General features: G+C 41.8%; 1 protein-coding gene across 1 annotated transcript in view; it reads left to right on the forward strand.

The window, feature by feature from the left end:
- The first annotated feature begins 6,056 nt into the window (after window positions 1-6,056).
- LOC116667317 (zinc finger protein 37A-like) overlaps window positions 6,057-21,579 on the forward strand; it is a 75,951-nt gene continuing 60,428 nt past the window's right edge. The window contains exon 1 of the mRNA XM_032491975.1: window positions 6,057-6,559. Coding sequence (XP_032347866.1) covers window positions 6,260-6,559 — 300 coding nt within the window. The 5' untranslated portion in view covers window positions 6,057-6,259. The remainder of the gene's footprint in view (window positions 6,560-21,579) is intronic.

Here is a 21,579-nt window from a genome sequence, read left to right on the forward strand (position 1 = left end):
TTGTAGCATACATCGGTCCTCATAGGAGAAATTCCTATGGTGACAGCTATAAATGAAGGACCTTTGTAAGAAAGTAGATTATCTTGACCTAATGCTTTGTGTTGCTTTGCATAGATACTGCCATCTCATGTCTGTAATGCACAAGATCATGTAACATTCACATTCAAATTGGTTTAAAATTTTAAAATTCACTTGCAGCCTTGGGCAAGGAAGGAAGAATAAAGGAAGGAAACTAAGCATCTAGTGTCTTATCACCAGCAAAATGAATTGTGGCACTTAGACAGAATAAGTCACAGGAATGGCTGTAATTCTGCACCTGCAGCAATCTGATTATCCAAGCAGAGAAAAGAACCAGGACCTAGGAGACCCAGGAAGGCTGCATGCCATATGTGGTTACCAAGGTTTAGAGGTTTATTTTTAGAAGAACAGCATGATGGGTTGTTATATCTGTTTGACCCAAGAGAGAACCCTGGGAGGAAAATGCTGTCGCAATCAATATTGAAGTAGTTTGTGTCTATAACAAATTTGTTGTGAGCATAATTAATAAGCCAGCATATCTTTATTGAAGTCATAGTCTGTTTTCAGTATTAGAGAGGGGGGGGAAGTATAATGTGTTTACTAGCCTATATGAAGATTGAAGAAGAGATTCTGTACAAACTGCTGGGTAGCAATTCAAAATCCAAGACAGGATGTGGTCTTCACTGTCATGTGAGGAACTTGGAGGGTACACTGTGGGCTGAGGGAACCAGGGAAAGCTAATGAAGTGGGCAGACCAGGGTAAGGATGGAAAGGCAAAAGGCTGTGTGAAAGGAATCCTCAGACAGGAGGATCAGCACAGCTACTGGGTGGTGGGGAAGCTATACAAGGTATTGAGGAGCTATAAAATAATTGGTCAGCTAAGGGGATAGCAGAAGTTTGCAAGGATAGATTTCCAAGCCAACTAAAAGTGATATCTTCCTCTTCAGAGCCCTAAAGTCACCTCTTTTTAATGATCATGGCTTCCCTTTTCACTTGAGATCTGTAAATTTGAGATTTATCTGCATTTGCAGTGTTCAACCACTCTGAAAATAATTCTATTCTTTTCTTTCCGTCTCATTGGGCCAAGCATATTGCCTCACATGCAGAAAGTATGCAGTGCCCTATATATGCTTTGAGTTGAGTTGAGCTGAATTGAATTGAACTGAACTGAACTGAATGAGACTACAGCTAAATTTGAGAGCTTTATGGCCAGCAGAAGTCTAATGAGGGAAAGTGTTGGCCTTTAATATTTAATCCCATGTTAAAGAGTTTTGCCTTTATCCTGAGAACAATGGGGAGCCATTGATGATTGTGGGCAAGGGTGTAATATGTGTAAAAGCTAATCTGTAGCTGGCTGATGTGGAAAGAGTCAGAAGACCTAGAGACCCATTAGCCATTATGAATGCCTTGCACTTGCTCAGGAGCCAGCCTGGGGTGATGTGAAGACCACGTGCTTAGATGCTTGCAGGAGCCAGACAGCTTCCTGAGACAGGAGAAGGTAATTGGGCACATTTTGGGGACAGATTCCCTTTGTTTTCATGTTAAACACATTAAACTAGACTCCACCTACTAAAAGAAATAGCTCAGTCTGTTTTTCTGGATTCCAGAGTTGTTCTCCATCTGCATTGTCATTTTCCTGATTTCAACTGAGTCAGAGATGCAAAGAAATATTTCTTTCCTACAAGAGAAACAACAGCCTGAGCATGATAATAAATGGTAGCTCACACTTGATGTCAGTGCCAGGAAGACTCTGAGGAGAGATGGGCACTGAGACAGGCTGCAGCCTACATTCTGGACTAAAAAGGGCAGTTCCTATTTAGCTACAGTTGATTGTTCATGAGCAGAAATACAAGCCTGTTCACTAGATATTTTTGAAAGGAAAGTGGGAATCCAGAGCTCTCTGACTTCTCTGAATCTTAAAATATTGGCTCAAATGTATTTAAAACACTATTGATGTCAAGCAGGTGCTCATTCCTACTTTTTGATCTGTTTGGATCAAAGAGTCTGAAGCCCCAGAACCAAGATTTAAGTCCCAACTCTGACAACCACTGATATTGAACAAGCTGCTTAACCTCTTTGAGCTCCAAACACCTATTATAAAAAAGCAGATAATATTTACCTCCTTGCAGAATGGTGAGGAATAAATTAGAGGATAAGCATATTCTAAGTACTGAAAAAAAAATTAATAACTTTAGGTTTTGAAGTCTGGGGTGCAAGGATCCAAGAGCGCAATTCCTTGGGTGTGGAAAGATTAGAAAAAGAGATCTGTGGATTCAACTTGGGGCAGTGATGGGGCTGGGGCATTGGTGACAGTGTCCCAAGAAACTACTTAGTCACAGAAAGCATCTGAAACTTGGGCATGGAAAATACCATTGGCCACAGTTCTCTAAGACACTGTCAGCTGTAATCAGTGGTCCATGTAAAGAACAGTACCTCTGTGAGTGAAATGCATTAGACTTTTAGATGAACACAACTCGTCTCAGATGGTTTTTGAGTTCAGGGACCTGGGAAGGAGGATGTTCCACGTGTCAAGTTGAACCAGTAGAAAACAACAGCAAAATCAAGGCATAAGGATGATAAATGCAGGTAGATTCTAGTCTCCCACCTGTGGAGAGGCCTGACACCCTTCCTATGTTTAAAGCTCAGCTTGCATTTGGTTTCAGTTTGCTAAGCCCTCACTGAGAGCCCCTTTTCATGTCCTCAGCTTTCACCATGGTTGGCAGGCTGAGCCACCGGAAATCATCCTACAAAAAGACAGCCAATGTTGAATGGCTTTGGCTGCGATGCTCTTTCCAGAGTTAACCTTCTTCCAGTATTGACATCTGTTGCAATCTATTTTACAGACTTCACAGAGGGGCCAATCATAAAAAAATCAATACAATTAAGGAGCAGGCTGGCTGTCTTTTAAACCATGTCTGTATGAATCTGGATATGTGAGGTTTCCAGTGGGATCCTTACCTATATTCAGATGTGTATGGGTATATTTGATTGAGCAGGCCCCACCTAAAAGGGAGAAACTTCAGCAGAGGGCCAATACAACTGACAGCAAAGCATTCTCATGGGAGGGAGTGAGGGTGTGGGTGGGAGGGTGGATGATTATGAAGAAAGTCAGGTAGATCTCACTCCAGTGGGGCTCACAGGATCACCATGCTTTGTGCCAGGAGACAGGATGATGGGATGGTATACAATAATCTGCCTTACTTAAAACTCTCCACAACACTGAGGCACCATATTCTGTGTGGGTTCATCACCAGTTGTGGGTTCTGGCCAGCAGAAGTCCCACTAAGACAGAATGAATTACCCTATATTCTGTGGAAAATTCAAGAGAGTGAGAAGGAGTCGGGAGCCAACTCCATGAGCCTCTCAAATCTATCATATTTACTGAATACAGTCAAAGGAGGAATGCAGGAATTTAGGGAAGGATAGAGTGGGATCACAATGCATACAAAGGCTTTGTTTATTGTCAGTGTTTGGCTCAAGGTCAGAAGACCTTTTCTGGTAAATCATAGATGTGTTTAGTCTTTCAGCTTATCAGGGCAGAACGTATGAGAATCAGCTGCTTAATAAGATTTTTCTTGGAATCAGGTGGTTGTGCCTGTCTTAGGTTGCCCCCTCAGGGAATCTTACCAGTCATTGGCTAACCAGCCTTCTCACCTGTGTGTCTGCAGCTTTATACCATTCCAGCCCAAGGCTGTTTTGGGGACAGAAGACTAACAGCAGGCATGCCCAGTGTTTATCATCAGGGCCTGGGTCATTGCTAAAACCTCAAGGCAGTTACTAAACACATTTTCTTTAAGGAGATAAATGGCTGGAATCTGTTACACAATTTGTTAACCCAATCATGGGCTCCCACAGTCTGTTCCCTTATATCTGAGGGTGTCCCATATCCAAAGGTGACCCAGAAGACAGACCACTCTCAGCCTTACTACTGACCATTGCTATTCCATCATGAAATAAGACTGCCAGGCGAAGCACAATAAAATATGCCTCTAAAAAATTATTTGTAGTTTATCTTAAGTTAAAATTTAACTTACAATCCTGTCTTTAGTTTGTTTTTGCTAAATCTAATAAATCTACTATGAAGTTCTCACTGTTTAAGGGCACAAAGTACCCCACCGAAGTGGCCCCTAGGGGCTTTGCTGGGGGCTATGTTGTAAGGCAAGAAGCTCATAGTGAGAACCAGTGAAATGTCAGTGATTGTTTCCGACAGTGTGATGCCATTAGTCTCACAGGCTTGTGTAGTTTGAGAAAACTTAGGGTAAACATGGATAGATTTTTACAAAAAAATTTGAAAAATGGTCGTGGTGGACCTTAAGGCAGCTCTTGCACTGATTTTTTTTATTAAGATATAATTATTTACAGTAAAATTCACCATTTATAATATACAGTTTTCTCAAATAATATAGTCACACAAACAATCAAGATATGGGACTGTTCCATCATCCTCACAATGCTGCCATACCCAGTTGTGGTCATATGATTATCTCAATATATACAGAAAAATCATTAGACAAAATTTAACATACGCATCATAAGTATCTTATTAGGCTAGGAAAAGAAGAAATCTTCCTTACTATGATACAGAATAGTCTACAAAAATATGTAAAATATCATACTTAAAGATGAAATATTGAAAATATGAGCAAATGATGCCAAATACCATTGCTTCTATTCAACATTATTCCAGAGATTTTTACCCAGTGCAATAAAATACATTTTAAACAGATATAAAGGCTAGAAAAACTTGATTATCATACTTCACAGATGACATGTGGTAAATTAAAACAGCAAAAAGAATGTATAGAAGCACTAATTGAATTAGCAAGTGAATTCCGACCGTATACAAATTGCTGGAATTTGTCTACATAAACATAACTTTTACTTTCACGTGACAGCAACAACAATTTTTCAAAAATGAAAAATTAAGGAAGAAATAAAAATACCTGCACATCATACACATCCAACCAAAGATTTGTAACTAGTCTGTATAAAGAACACTTACAACTCAGTAAGACAAACAATCCAAGAAAAATAAAGATTGTACTAAAGAAGCTATATGAATGGCAAATAAGCAAATGAAAAATGGCTCAAAACCTTCATCATTAGGGAAGTGAAAATAAAAATCACAATAAGATACTACCACACATGGACTAGAATGGCTAAAATTCAGAAACCATCCACACCCAGTGTAAATGAAGATGTAGAGCAACTAGAACTTGCATATGCTGCTGGCAGGAATTTAAAATGGTACAAGCAGTCGGGAAAACAGTTTGGAAATCCTTAAAAAGTTCAACAGATACCTATCATAAGTCCCACCAATTCTACTCCCAGAAATTTACCCAAGAGAAATGAAACATATCCAACACACATGTACTTGAATATTTATAGCAGCCTTATTTATAATAGCCCCACATTGGAAACAGCTCAAGAGTCCATCAACAGGTAAATGGATAAGCAAATCATGATATCTCCATAAAATGGTATGCTACTAATTGATAAAAAAGAGAGAATTATTAAGATGCATGACAACCTAATACTGTAAACAGATGTCAACAAATGTCGACAGTCAAATGAACCAACTTTAATAAAAGGCATGCAATGGGGCACCATAGAGCAATGAGAACAATGATTGCTACAGGCAGTGATATGGGTACATTTACAAACATAATAATGAGGGGGAAAAAAGCAACACAAAATAATACTCTAGGTTTTTATATATATATATAAAGTTTATTTTTTAAAAAAAGACAAAACATCTATTTTGGTAGACCTTCGGGGCAGTGATTACTTTGGGGAAAAGGAATTATGACTTAGAAGGGGCATGAAGTGGATTTAGGGGTGTTGAAAGTGGTCTATTTCTTGATATGGGTGGTGCCTTTATAAGTATGTTCATTTTGTCAAAATTTATTGATCTATACATATGATGCTTTTTCCTTTTACACTAGTTCCATATTACTTCACTAAAATATTTATTTTAAAATCTTTAGGAAGAAACTAAAAGGGTCTGAATTGCCTTGGTTACTGACCTTTAATGTAGACCCACTACTACTCTCTCAAATCTGGGTGGACCCTTATACACACGTGTCTCCATCTCAAGCGCGCAGCCCCGCCCTCAGGACACGGGAGCCAATCTGCGCACGTGCTTCCCAGCCCCGTCCAGGCGCCCTCCCTGGCCGTGCCCCTCCCTCCGCTCGCCCAACAGTCAGTTCCTCAGGAAGGCAGGCGGCAGTTGGTTGAGCCAATGGCGGCTCTGCGGATCTCCAGAGCGGCGCCCGCCTTGCTCCCGGCGGCGACGGCGGCGGAGCAGTCCCTCCAGGAGGCGCCGCATGGGCAGAGTGGAGGCCGCGGATCTTCGTTCCCAGCGCAGCGACGGCAGCGGCGGAGGCGGCGGCGGCGGCGCCTCGGCAGCCAACCTGGCGGCGGTGGCGGTGGCGGCGGTGGCCGGGGGCACAGCCCCGAGATGGTCCGCGGGCAGGTATTCGCTGTGAAGCCGCGCTCCAGCAATCTTTTACATCGGGGAGGGCTCCCACGTCGTCGTGTGGTGAGTGTCCGCTCCCTGCGTGCCGGCTGCGCCCGCCCGAGTGGTCCCCCGCCTGGCCTCAGCACACGCAGCTGCGGTGTGGGCCCCTGACCACAGCCCCAGCCCTGAGCCGGGCCGGGACCCCAGCCAGGCTGCCCCGTCGTTCTTGCGCAGGCGTCTTGGGCGGTGCTGGGCCTCTGGGCTGGGGTGTTGCTTGGGGTGCTTCCCAGCTGGCCCTCTTTGATCATGGGGAGTGGGGGAGTGGCATTCAGGCGGTAGGTAGTGGCGCCAGGGGTGGGGTGGAGACCAGGACCTGGGCACCCAGGACTCCCCCCCAGGTTGAGTTCACAGTGGCCTGTGTGTACAATCCTGAAATCACCATCTTGTTTGCCCTCTGTGGGAGCCATGATTGGGTTAACAAGTTGTAAAAGAGCCCAGCCGCCTGTCACCTTTAAGAAGAACAAATGTGCTTAATAACTGCTTTGCAAGAAGGCGCTTGTGCACCCGCACTCCTGTCTCCTTGCCATAGAAAGCAGAGACAATGCCTTACTTGCCTAGTTGAGGTTTTAGATAGCACTCTGCTCATTGCAAAGCAATGCCTCAGGCCCTCAGCTATAAACCCTGGGCGTGCCTGCTGTTAGATAATCTGTTATCCCCAAAACAAGGAACTGGCTGGTCTGGTAGTCTGCTTTGTAATTAACATACCTAAAGAATGTATCTTGTTCCCCTCTCCCCATGACTTCCCTAAAGATAAACTAAGCCTTTGTACTCATTGTGACTTCTCCAATCTCTATCCCATCCTGTCTTTCCCTAAATTCCTGCATTCTGTCACACTACTGTTAATGATTTTTCCTTTGATTGTACACAATAAATGTGGGAGCATTTGAGAGGCACCTGGAGTTGGCTCCCGACTCCCTCTCGCTCTCTTGACTTTTTCCACAGAATCTCGGGTAATTCATTCGGTCTCTGTGGGACTTCTGCCAGCCAGAACCCACAGCCCACCTCACCTGCATTTTCCATGGATGGATTCAGTTCAGCACCTTCCGTGGTGCTAGTGGGAATTGCCCATCACGTCCTTGGGCCCTTAGAAGAAATTAATGCTTAACTGTGTACTGAAGAAAGTCCTTATGTTCATAACATGTCAGTTGAAAGATTTTTTTTTTAATCTGATAAGAATTTTTCCTAGTCTGAAGATGATTTAGATTGGGTAACTTTCTATCACAGTTGTCCACTTAATGTGACTTACATCTCTATTAGGTGAAATGTCAAGTCCTCTTAGTGTAATTTTTTTTTCCTTTCTTAAGATCCAAGTTCAAATACTGGAATATTAGAATCCTGGTCCAGATGGTAACTTTTAATCTTCAGGTTGATATTTAATATAAGTTTAATCTATTTTGTGCTTTATTAGTATTTAGTAAATGTTGGTTAAGAATGCTGGGTTTATAAAGGATTTCTTGATTGAAATAATAATATTTGAATAAATGATATATTTACTCATTTATTTATTTAAAATTTTTTGAATTGAGACAGTCAGTTACAGTGAGTTATTTTCTAGTATACATCGTAATGTTTCAGTCGTACATATATATACATGTACATATCTTTCGTTTTATATTCTTTTTCATTAAAGGTTACTATAAGATATTGAATATAGTTCCCTGTGCTATAGAGAAGAAATTTGATTTTTATGTTTTTTTATTTTATCTTCCTGATTTCTTGATTGAAATATTAATAATACTTGACTCACTGATTTTTTAAAAGCTTAATGTTTCCAGAAGGACTTAAAAGATTTCAAGGAAGAAAAAGAATCTTTTCATTTTCTGAATCTGTCCTTTGGGAATTTTGCCTTTCCTGTGCAAAATCATTTCCTAATCGTTCTGTAGAGGATATAAAGAGTGGAGTTTGAATTGAGCCTTTCTGAGTGGGTGTGGTTTTGATACGAAGACAATAGATGCAAGTGACAATCTGAGCTGTGGAATCCAATCCTGGAAAAGGACTTAGGTGGCAAATTGTGGAAGACTCTGTAGGCAGAAGGGAGTTTGACTTTATATTTGTGCAATGGAGAAGCATCAGAGTTTTTGAGAAGAGGCAGGCACATGATCAGTTTTGAAATTTTGGGAGAATCTAGATCAACACTGGTGTAAATGATGGTAGAAAACTGAGATGGGGAATCAGGCTACGTGACCTAGAGGTGAAGTGATGTAGTGGCATGGAAGATGGAGATGTTAAGAGTCAGTAACGGTCTCTTCTCAGAGGAGTGGTGGACTTTCCATCATGGCAGGTATGGGATGAAGCAAAGGATGATGAGATCTTACAGAGTAAGAGGCTGAAGAGGTGAGATTTGGATTTGGGAGAGATTCTGAGACAGGACCTGGTGATGTAGTATGGGGAAGGTTGTTAATTCCAAGGCTTCTAGCTTGGGGGCATGGTGGTGCCATTAGAGGAGAAGTACTGTAGGCAGAGGAGGTTTGTTATGCAGAAATAGTGAGTTCTGGTTTGGACTTGTTGAATTTATGATGCTGGTAGGCTATGTAGGCTATATCCAGAAGGCATCCTGAAAATAAGAGAGACCTAGAATCTGGAGATGAAAATTTGTGTAATTTGTAGTCTGGTGTGGATGAACACAGATTCTTATTTGAGTAATTGGTTAGCTGAAATTGCGTGCATATATTCTGTGTGTTTATCTTTTTAGTAAAGAATCCGTAGCATTCAGTACATTTTCAAAGTGTTCATTATCCCAGAGAGGTTAAGAATCAATGAGACAGAATAGAAAGACTGAAGAAGGAACCTTGGCAAGCAAGTAGTTTTAAGAGGTGGGCAAAGGAAGAGGAAGCTGAGGATTGGTGATATATAAGACTTGGGAAAAAAGGAAAAAATGATATGAAAGAAGCTGAAGCTGTATGTTTCATCACCTAATTAAGGTAAGTATCTATGTTGGATAAGCTCAGTTTGAAACATTTTCTTAATGTGACTGAGAGATTGTGAGGTCGTCCCCATAGAGATCCTAATTGAAGTCTTGAGAAGGGACATGTTGAGAAAAAAATGTGTGAGCTGAGCCGAAGGAATGTCTGACTTGAGGTGTCCTTAGTGGGCAAGCTACAGAAGAGGAGGAGGAGGTGTGGCCAGAGACCAGAGAACTGGGAGCCCACATTGTCAGTGGAGCTGGGGACATAGTGGTCACTGGGGATCAGTGCTGAGGACTGTACAGAGCACAGCAAGCTGGAAAACAAGCTGTTGGATTTGTTGACTTTCAGCTCTCCTCAAAAAAACATGATTTTAACAAAAATTTCATTGTGCTCACATTCCTGATGGCACAGTATCTGGTCCGGTTAAAGTTTCTGTGATTCTGGCAGGCTAGTGAGAACTACCATTTAGTCAACACTTTATGTTAGTTTTCTTTTCTTTTTTAAAATATATATTAATTAGTCCTCTTAACCAAACTGCAGAGGTGGTTCCTTTCAGTAAGTGGAAGTTTGGACACAATGAGGTTACTTAATTTGCCCACAGACACTCAATTAGAAAGTGGTAGAGCATCTCTGTCTGATTCCTAAGTGATACTCAACCAAAGATCAGAGTTGAGAAAATACATGCTTTCAATAGTAGAAAATATCTATTGTCTGCTTTCTGTGTGATTTTCTTTTTAGCCTTTTACAAAAACATTTCATGCAAGGTCATTCATTTAGAATTCATTGAGTGCCAGTTTTCTGCAAGGAGTCAAGGGGCACCTGCCCTTCATTAGCTCTTGCTCCAGACAGTGGGGTGCAGTTAAGCAGGAAAACAGAAGGACTGTGGGGAGTGCTGTGGGGACAGAAGGCCTGAGTGGTGTGGGACTGTCTGTGTCTGGCTTCATAAACCTTCGTGCTTGGTTTGGATGTATGATTGGGAGTTTGCCTTGAGAGGTGCACCCCAGGTAGAGGAGAATGCATATGCCAAGGCACAGAAATCTGAAAATGGCACATCTGGTCAGGAAAACCAGGAGTTGTCTGGGAAGGGAGAGTGTGGGTGGGTGCCTTGGGGAGAAAGCTGGAGTGGAGGCAGCCGGGATAGGTGGGGCCAAGTTCTGAAGGACTTTGTTTTCTAAGGAGCTGGGACTTGAGTTGGTAGGTGAAAGTAACTGAAGGATGCCCTTTTTCTGCTGGTTCCTCATCAAATTTTTTGTTTCCCTCTTTGTCTCTTTTGACTTTGTACCCACTGTAATTGTTCTGTTTTCTTTCTGCTAATTTAGGGGTACTCAGTGGGTGTGATTTTTACTCTGTCTCCAGGGGCATTTTGAAATGTATGTGGGTTTTGCTTTGCTTGTTGTTGTTACATTGATTGAAAGTGTTACTGGCCTTTGTATATGTGGTGGAGGCGGATGTGCCAAATGACCCACATGCAGTGCACATGTGGCACAGTCAGTCCCTGCACCAGGGGAGCATCCTGTTAAGATGCCAGTGGTGTTTCCCTCCAGCCCATCCCTAAGAAGGCCTGGGCCCTAGGCAGGTCCTGCCTTCCTCTGAGTTACATCTTCTGCATGAACTTGTCCTTATTACTTTCAGCTGTAGCCCTCCCTCTATCCCTCTCTGGGACTTTGCTGGGTGTTGGTACCACCTGTTTGAAAGGCAGGACCATCAGTGCTATAAATCATCTACAGAGGCTGCAGACCAGATTCCTAGTTGTGCTGGTTTGACTGTTAATTTGACTTTTAATAAAGAAGTCTCTTGTATGGTTTTTGGAGCTCAAAGATGTGAGGAGACCATCTTACATGAGCAACAGAAAATCCAGAGTTTCTGAAAAGTTTTCAGTATAAGGAAAATGCAAACAAAATTCATTTTCATATTAGTAACATCCCTAATAATGTGCTCCCGGTGGTTAGCTATAATTGATATGCCATTCTGATGAATTGAATTGGTATGTTTTCAATTCTCAAGCATTAATAAAAAGTTTTATGAAAAGCATTCTAGTTGAGTTTTCTAGGAACTATGTATAGTTTATTCCTCACCTTGCTCACAGTAATGTACCTACTAAGTAGAAAACAACTGATTCCCCAACAGGCATCTCAAGCAACCCCACCACTCATCCAGCCTGCTCTGCCCACCCCCCTGCCTGACCCTGAGATGCTCTTTCTTCCTTTTTGCTTCTCTTTTCTCTTTCATTTCTTGAGGCTCCCGTACATTGGAAAGCCAATAGAATAGATGTTCTCCAAGGTCTGTCTCAGATGCTCATTCTTAGGGCAGGCTCTGGGCTCTGAACCCTTCTGAGGCTGGTAGGAGCTGGGGGTAGGGGTGTAGGGGTGAGGTCTGCATGGACTTCACCACGACCAGCTGACTAGCATTAGTTGCAAGCTTGCCGTAGGTGCTGTGGTTTCAAAGTCATTTTCATCCTCACCTTTGAGGTATTATTTTTTTTCACTTTACAGATAAGGGAACCAGGTCTCCGGTAACTTGTCCAGGGTTCACAGCCAGTAAATGTAGAGCAAAACTGAGGTTTGTCTAGACCTCAAAACCAGTCATTATTCTTTTCTTCCCTAAACTCCTATAGACTTTCTCCTGTTACAGTGAGTTACCTTGAAACATGATTCCTCCAGCCTGGGTTCCTGAATGAGTTGGCACCAAAGTATTACATTATGATTGTCATGGCCAACTTGGGCCTAATGTAGAGATGGAAGAGGGAGGAACCAGAAACTTGGAAGGGGTGAGGAAAGTGGGTTCAAAGCAGCATCATTTTTATCAGAGGGGTGTTTATCAGTGTTGATCCTTCTCACTTCTCCTATGTACCTCCACCAGTTTCTTGATTTTCATCAATTTAGTAATGTTACCGAGCATGTACCTGACCTGTGTGTTAAGCAGTAGGATCAAAGTGGTTTTAACTCTTTGGTGTTTACAGTCTAACAGGAAAGTAATCACATTTACTGAATATGATGAGGTGCACAGTGTTATCTTTTATACCCTTAAAAAGTGGAGCCAAGGTTTGAGGAGTAGTCCGGGAGGGTTTCCTGCAGGAAGTGCTGTTAAGCTGGGACCTGGAGAATGGCTTGGAGGTAGCTGAGTGAAAAATAGGGAAGGGTGCTAAAGCAATTCAGGCACTACTTGTAGCAAATGGGTTGTAGAAATTGGGGAGTTAATGATTAAAATCCAGGGATTTCTCATGGTGTTTCACAGACAGCGAGAGCAGTTAAAGCTTCAGGCATGGATGTAACCAGGAATTAGAAACTAGACCAAGGCTGCTACTCTCTTACCTCTTTACATTTAGAAAATCTTCTTGCACCCTGCATCTCTGCACAGCTGTTGTTTTTGTTTGTTCTCTTTTCACTTTTACCACATCCTCCTGCACTTGGCAGAAGAGAGCTGACCCTAGCTTCCCAGAGGTATATGTCTTCAGAGCACTCTGACTCCTGGGGGAGGGAATCCGATCCAGCTTGGGCTAGTGTCCACCACTGGTCTGGGCACCTGAGGCCCAGGTGGAGACATTTGATGAGGCTGAACCTCTCTAAGGTGGCAGAGTGAGGTGGGGGTGGTATTGTGATGTCTCCTGGTGACCTCTGACACTTACCAGGTTAGTTCTTAGTGCTCCTTCCCCTGCTGGTCTTCTACTGGTCTGAGGCCTGCTGTTGGGGGCTGAAGGGAGAGGAGAAGAGGGGAGGACAAAGTCATTTAGGCAGGAGAGGGGCTTTGGGTTGCTTTTAGTGTGCTTCTGCTTTCCTATCTCTGGCAGTGTGGGGATGGCAGCCAAACTGGATGGCATTTCTTACAGTGTATTTAACATTTGACACATATATAACATGTGAGTTATGCAGTCTAATAAACACCAAAGAACCCACCTCCCACTGCCTGACTTCAGACCAGATTGAGGCCCATGTTCTGATCTGTGGCTGGGAGTCTACAGTAGAGTGGGGAAGAGTGTTGTCTCTGGACTCCTGTGTGTGACCTGAGCTTGATTTTCTCTCCTGTAGAGAGAGGTTAGTGATACCCACCTCAGGGTTGGGAAGATTGGATGAAACACACAGGTGAGCGCTGAGCCCTTAGCCTTGGGTTCATGCTCTAGTTGTTACTCCCTGGAAGTGAATGGACCTGGTGAGACCAGTGTCCTCCCTCCCCTCAGTCTCTTGGATGTCGTCCTGGAGTGCGAAGCAGTATCTGTGGAAGTGAGACGGTTAGACTTGAGTCATATGATTGTGTGGTCTAGGGCAACATCCTCTCCTGGCAAGATTTATCAATTAGGGCATCTTCTCTGCCTGGCCCTGGTCCATGTTCCTGCACACCCTGAGGAATGCTGCAGGTGTAGGAGACAGACTGATAAGGGAATAGATTACTGTCACTTCTTGATAACACTGATATGAGATAATTCTGGACAGAGCTTCTAACTCCACCTGGGCTTCCCAGTTACTAATTAATTCAGCAAGTGTTGTTGGTATGCACTAGGACACATACTAGTTCAGTTACTTCAGTGAATAAAGCACCTAGTCCCCAGGCAGCTGATGGACGGTGGATGCCTGTCTTGGAGAGAGCCCATTCCATAGGTTGTTTTGTTTTGCTTATGTTTTCCTTTGCTGTGCAAAAGCTTGTAAGTTTATTTAGGTCCCATTTGTTTATTTCTGCTTTTATTTCTTTTTCTGGGAGAACATTGCTGAGATATATATGAGATAATGTTTTGCCTATGTTTTCTTCTAGGAGGTTTATTTTACCTTGACTTATGTTTAAGTCTTTAACTCATTTTGAGTTTACTTTTGTATATGGTGTGAGGGAGTATTCTAGCTTCATTGATTTACATGCTGCTGCCCAGGTTTCCCAGCACCATTTGCTGAAGAGACTGTTTTTATTCCATTATATGTTCTTACCTCCTTTGTCAAAGTTTAATTGACCAAAAGTTTGTGGGTTCATTTCTGGGCTCTCTATTCTGTTCCATTGATGCATATGTCTGTTTTTGTACCAATACCATGCTGTTTGGCTCATTGTATCTCTGTAGTATTGTCTGAGGTCTGGGGGTGTTATTCCTCTAGCCTCATTCTTTTTCTTCAGTAATGCTTTGGCAATTCTGGATCTCATGTGACTCTATAAATTTTCATATGATTTATTCTAGTTCTGTGAAATATGTCCTGGGTAATTTGATAGAGATTGCATTAAATCTGTAGATTGCCTTAGGCAGTGTGACCTTCTTAACAATGTTGATTCTTCTAATCCAGGAGCATGGGATATCTTTCCATTTTTTCAAGTCTTCTTTAATTTCTTTCATCAGTGTTTCATAGTTCTCCATGTATAAGTTTTTCACCTCCTTGGTTAGATTTATTCCTAGATTTATTTTTACTTTTGGTGCTATTTAAAAAGAGACTGTTCTTTACTTTCTTTTCCTGCTGATTCATCATTAGTGTAAAAAAATGCAACTGATTTTTGTACATTAATCTTGTATCCTGCTACTTTGCTGAATTCTTTGATTAGTTCTAGTAGTTTTTGTGTGGACCTATTAGGGTTTTCTATATATAGTATAATGTCATCTGTGTATAGTGTCAGTTTTACATCTCTTCCAATTTGGATCCCTTTTATTTCTTTTTCTTGCCTTATTTATGTGGCTAGGACTTCCAAGATTATGTTGAATAGGAGTGGTGATAGTGGACAACGTTGTCTGATCCCAGATTTTAGTAGGAAGATTTTTCAGTTTTTCACCATTGAGTACTATGCTTACTGTAGGTTTGTCATAAATAGTTTTTTATTATGTTCAGATATGTTCCCTCTGTACCCACTTTGGTGAGAGTTTTTATCATAAATTGGTGTTGAATTTTATCAAATGCTTTTCCTACACCTATTGAGATGATCATGTTTTCTTTTTCTTTCTCTTGTTGATGTGGTATATTTCATTGATTTGCTTATGTTGAACCATCATTGTGTTCCTGGGATGAAACCAACTTGATCCTGGTGTATGATATAATTTATATGCTGTTGGTTTCTGTTTGCTAATATTTTGTTGAGGATTTTTGCATCTATATTTATCAGTCATATTGGTCTGCAATTTTGTTTTTTGGTAGTTTTTTTGTCTGGTTTTGGTATCAGGGTGATGGTGGCTTCATAGAATGAGTTTGGGAGTACACTCTCCTTTTCAACCTTCTGGAAGAGTTTGAGAAGGACCATTATGAGTTCTTTGTATGTTTGATAGAATTCCCCAGTTAAGCCATCTGGTCCTGGACTTTTATTTGTAGGGAGGGTTTTTATTGCAAATTCAATTTGATTTCTAATGCTCGATTTGTGTTCAAGTGGTCAGTTTCTTCTTGATTCAGTCTTGGTGGACTGTATGTTTCTAGAAACCTGTCCATTTCTTCTAGGTTATCCATTTTGTTTCTATATAGTTGTTTATAGTATGTCTTTATGATGTTTTGTATTTCTGTGGTATTGGTGATCCTGGATTTTTGTTTGTTGGAAATTTTAAAGTTTACTGATTCAGTAAATCTCCTTACTAGTTACTAGTCTACTTTGGAGCTCTCTGGGCTTCTTGTAACTCAGTGTCTGTTTCCTTCCCTAGGTTAGGGAATGTTTTAGACATTGTTTCTTCAAATATCTTTCCTGTCCCATTTTCTCTTCTCCTTCTGGAGCTCCTATAATGAGAATGTTACTCTGCTTGATGTTGTGCTATTAATCCCATAAGCTGTCTTTACTTTTCCCCCCCTTCATTTCCCTTTGTGCTTCCATATTTGAGGGTATTTCTCTCACCTGTCCTTGAGTTCACTGATTCTTTCTCATGCTTCATCTAATGTATTTTTAAGTTCAATATTGTATTCTTTAGTTCTGTGACTTCTGTTTGGAACTTTCTTATATTTTCTAACTTTGTTGAAGTTTTCACTGTGTGCATCCATTTTTTATTCTCAGTTCAGTGGGCTTTTTTATGAGTGTACTTTGAATTCATCATCAGGCAAATTGCTTATCTTCATTTCATTAAGATTTTTTTTTTCTGGGATTTTATCGTGTTGTTTCATTTGGAACATTGTTCATAGTCCTCTGTTTCTTCATTTCACTTGGCTTTCTGTGTTGGTTTCTATGCATTAAATAAAGTGACCTTCTCTCCCAGTCATGAAGAGTTGTGAAGGAAATGAAATTTGTCAGTTAACCCTGAGTACTCTTGGTTGTCAAGGAAACTGTGATTGTACAAGCATCTTATATTATTTTTAACAGTTCCCAGCTGTTGAGGATGTGCCAAGACCAGTCACTATCCCAAAGGGGAGGCTCTCAGTCAGCACCTAGATTCAGGCTGATTGGAATAGAAACCCTCCAATAACAGCTTTTAAAAAATACAAATATATTGAGTCTTTGGACTGGAAGTGTAGGCCCTGCTGACCCCCAGAGGCAGGAAGCCTGGAGGTGTTCCCTGGAGAACAGTCATAAGCAACAGGACTTGAGATAAATGCCCAAGCTCCTTTCTGGGAAATGTCAGTGAGTTGTAAAGAGGCAGACTGAGAGTGCAAAGATGGCACCTGCAGCCTGCCTTCCCTGAAAGCACCTCTGTGGCCTCCTGATGTGTGCCAAGCCTGACCTGCCTCCAATTCCAAAGCTCTAAGACTAGGAAGTAGGCCTTTTTTTCACATCAAGGCTAGGTGTGTGTCTCAGTGTAATATGCAGTTCCCTGAAAGTGGTAGCCTGCCAAGAAGTGTCTCTCCAGTTGTTATAGTCCCATGGGACCCAGATATGCAATCAGCTGAGTTCTCCAGAGCCAGGTAATGAAGGAGCATCCCCTGAGTGGAAGCCACAATAACTGGGTCACCAGTGTGTAGACATCCCCTGCTTGGAGATACTGGTACTCTGGAGCCCATCAGAGGGAGAGTGTGAAGATGGCTGGAGGGAGGCAGTGGGAGAGTGCAAAGATGACACCTTCTGAATAAAGGGAAGCAGAAGAAAAGAAAAAAGAAGAAAGAAATATAGCAAGACAGAGGGAGAGCTGGGAAGATGGCTCCTGCTGGCTGGGGCATAAAGTTGGCTCCCAGAGGGAAGGGAAAAATAATGAAGATGGTACCTGCTGGTTTTATTAAGGCAGAGGGATAGTAGGAAGATGACACCCACCACCAGCCTCAGTCTCTGGGGAGAATCCCAGCAGCCCCTGCCCCTCAGACCAATGCTTCCTAATTAGGAAATGAATCTCTTTCACATAAAATCTGGGTGCTTTTGAAAGGGCTGCTTCTGAACTTCGCCCTGGGACCAAGATCACAGGCCCTTTAAGAATGGGTCCTGAATTCACCACAACTCAGTGGGCCTCACAGGCATGTGACCCAAGTGTCTTCCAAGTCAGATGTTTTGGGGGTTTCTCTCTCAGTTGTTAGTCTTCAAAATTTGAGTCCCCATGCTGGGGTACAAACTGTTCACACCTCAGAGAGAAGTTCTCCATTTTGAATTCCCTCCTGAGTGTGTCTGTCCACACGAGGTGTGGGGTTTATTGTGAAATTGTGTCTCAGCCTTTCCCACCTGATTTGACGTGGTTTCCCTCTGGTTTGCCTGATGAGAAGAGGTTGCTCCATTTCTTAGGCTTTTCCAGAGGAAATTGTTCCTCATGTAGTTGTAGATTTGTTGTGTTTGTGGGAGGAGGTGAGTTAAGGATGTTTCCACGGTGCCACCTTGAACTGAAACTTATTGTGTATGTTTTAAATTTTGGTTTTCAATTGCTCAGTTCACTGCTAGAATATGGAAGTATGATTAATGTTGTGTATTTATGTTTATGTAAGGATCTTGAATTCTGGGATCTTGCTAAAGCCATTTATTATAATTTATTATGAGTTTTCTTATAGATTCCTTGGAGCTTTTTCCATAGATAATAATGTCATCTGTAAAGAATGACAATTATATTCTTTTCTAATCGGTATGACTTTATTTCCTTTTATTGCTGTGCTACACTAACTAGAACCTGTAGTGCTAAGTTGCAAACTGACAGAAGAGAGCAGACATTCTAACATTGTTTTTGAACTCAGGGGGAAAGCATGAATTCTTTCACCATTATGATGTTAGATGTGGGTGTTTTGTAGATGTACTTTAAGTTGAGGTAGTTCACTTCTGTTCCTAGTTTTCTGAGCATTTTTAATTTGTTGAATTTGTTTAATGCTTTTTGTGTATTAATTGATGTGACTGCATGGGTTCTCTCCTCTAGACTCTTCATAGGGTAGATTACACTGTTGACTTTTGACTATTGAACCAGGCTTGCATTCCTGGAATAAATTCCACTTGGTGATAGTCTATTCACATGGATGCTTATGGTAGGTATCCTTGTGGGTTTATTGCAGGAGGCTAAATTATGGTTCCCCAATGAGGTCCATGTCTAATCACTTCTGTGACATTGTGTGAATGTTACCTTGTATGGCAAAAGGGAGTTTGCAGAAGTAACTAAGTTAAAAATCTTGAGATGAAGTTATCATAAATTTTCTCGGTGTACTTAATATAAAAGTAGGGAGAGAGAAACTGAGTCAGAGAGACCATGATATGAAAGGAGCAGAGATTAAAGTGATGCACTTTGAAGATGGAAGAAGGGACCAAACTCAAGGAAGGCAGGCATCCTCTGGAAGCCAGAAAGGGAAAGGGAACAGATTCTCCTGTACATTCTCAAAAGGAATCAGATCTGCTTGACACCTTGACTGATATCAGAATACTGAGCTGCAAAACATTATTATAATACATTTGAGATATTTTAAGCTACTAAATAGTAATTTGAAATTTAATGATACAATTTGTAATTTGTAATAATTTGTCATGACAGCTGGAGAACATGAACACACTTATATTTTGTTGAGAATTTGTGTGTGTGTGTATCCATATTCCTGGGGGTATTTGTCAGAAATTTTCTTTTTTGAGCTGTCATTGTTGGGTTTTGGTATTATGTTATGCTGGCCTCATAAAATAATTGGAGACATAATCACTTTGCTTCTATTTGCTAGAAGATTTTGTGGAATTCACGTTATTTTCTTGAAACATTTAATGGAGATCTCTAGTGAATACATGGATCAGGAGATTTCTTTTTTGGGAAGAACTCTACCTATGAGTTGAATTACTTTAAGAGTTTTAATATATGTTAGATCATCTATTTCATCAGAGTTAAGTTTTGGTAATTAGTGGTTTTTAAGGAATTTACCAATTTCATGTCTGTTTTCCTTGTGTGTGTGTGTATATATTATGAAGTGTAGTCAGTTTACAATTTTGTGTCAATTTCTGGTGTATGGTATAGTGCTTTAAGCATACATGAACATACATATACTTGCTTTCATATCCTATTTCATTAAAGGTTAACTGTAAGTTGTTGAATACAGTTCCCTGTGCTATACAGTATAAACCTGTTGTTTATCTATTTTATATATTATAGTTAGTATCTGCAAATCTCAAACTCCATATTTATCCCTCTCCATTCTCATCCCCTCTGATAACCATAAGTTTGTTTTCTCTGTCTGTGTGTTTCTGTTTCATAAATAAGTCCATTTGTGTCTTCTCCTTCAGTTTCCACATTTAAGTGATAGATGGTATTTTTCTTTTGCTTTTTGGCTAATGTCACTTAGAATGACCATCTCCAAGCCTATCCATGTTGTTGCAAATGGCTTTATTTTATTTTTGCTTATGGCTGAGTAGTATTCCATTGTATACATACACCACAATTTACTCATCCAGCCATCTGTTGATGGACATTTAGGTTGTTTCCATGTCTTGGCTATTATAAATAGTGCTGCTGTGAACATTGGGGTGTATGTATCTTTTCCAGTTAGAGTTTTCTCTGGATATATGCACAAGAATGGGATTGTTGTATCTTAGGGTAAGTCTATTTTTAGGTGTTTGAGGAATCTCCATACTGTTCTCCATAATGGCTGCCCCTAACTACTTTCCCACCAACAGTGTAGGAGGGTTCCTTTATAGGAGGGACTGTTTAATATGCAAATACAAATCTGTGTTGACACCAGTCCACACACTTCCAGCTGTGGGTAGTTAGGGAGGGATATTAACTGTGGAGTGCCTTTGCAGAATCATGAGCCCCTAAGGCCACAGCAAGATGTGTCATCCTCCCTCACCTGGATGAGATGCTCCTGCACAGAAGTCCCACAAATCCCACAGTCATGGTGAATGACATTCCCCTTTTACACACTTTTAACAGGTGCCCCATTAGCTTCCTCTCAGCCCATTCCCCTCGTGTTCTTGGGTTTAAGAGGGAGCTGTCTCCAACACTCCCCACATTGCAATAACCCTAGGAGACTAGAAGAGGCTCCCTCTACAATGGTGCAGAGATAAAGGAAGCCCTGTTTCTCAGGCCAAGTCTTCCTCTCTGGTCAGGACACCAAGGAAGGAAACCAAGGCCTGTCATCTGGCCACCTCAGGGAAGCAGACTGAAGCTCCCCAAAGACAAGTGTTGTCTCCAGGGTCCATTCTAGAGAACTGGTTAGTATCCAGAGAGCTGAAAGGCACAAAAACAGCTATTCTTCCCTAGTTTGTTTGGGGATACAGATCATGATGGGATGTACCACAGGCCCATGGCCAATCAGGCCTGAGGGAAAAGGACAATGCAGGGGTCCCTGGGGAAATTGAGAGCTGCAGGCTGCCAGGAGCAGTCTGAGGACCCCGTGTCAATGTGGAGGAAGATCTAATCAGCCACCTGTGGATCCATAGCTCTGGGGAACTCCTCATCCTCCTTCTTAGGACCCTTCTCTGTAGAGCAGTGCAAACATAAATAAGACTACAGTGGTCTTAGATTATTTCCAAACAAAACTATCATTATTCCCATTTTACATGCAACCCTCCAAGGTGCTGCTCCCTCCCACAGCCACCTATATCCACTTCCCCAACCCTCTAACTGACAACCACCCCACTCCACCCTGGCCCTTATGGTCCCATCCTCCTTCCCTGCCCTTCCTCCCTGCTCCCCACATCAGCTGGGGTCAGCACTGAATGAGGAGGAGCCCCTAAGGTACCCTGGGATCCCCCTGGGGGGCTGGCACTGGAGGGCTGGCCCACTGTTCCCTACTGGCTGCAGTTCCTCTTTCTCCTCCTCGTTCCCCCTGCGACAAAAAGGTCACATCTCTTTTTTGCCTGTGAGGAGTGAACCAGCCCCAGAGTCAAGGCCAGCAT

Source organism: Camelus ferus, chromosome 11 (assembly GCF_009834535.1).
Source record: "Camelus ferus isolate YT-003-E chromosome 11, BCGSAC_Cfer_1.0, whole genome shotgun sequence".
Lineage (NCBI taxonomy): Eukaryota > Metazoa > Chordata > Mammalia > Artiodactyla > Camelidae > Camelus > Camelus ferus.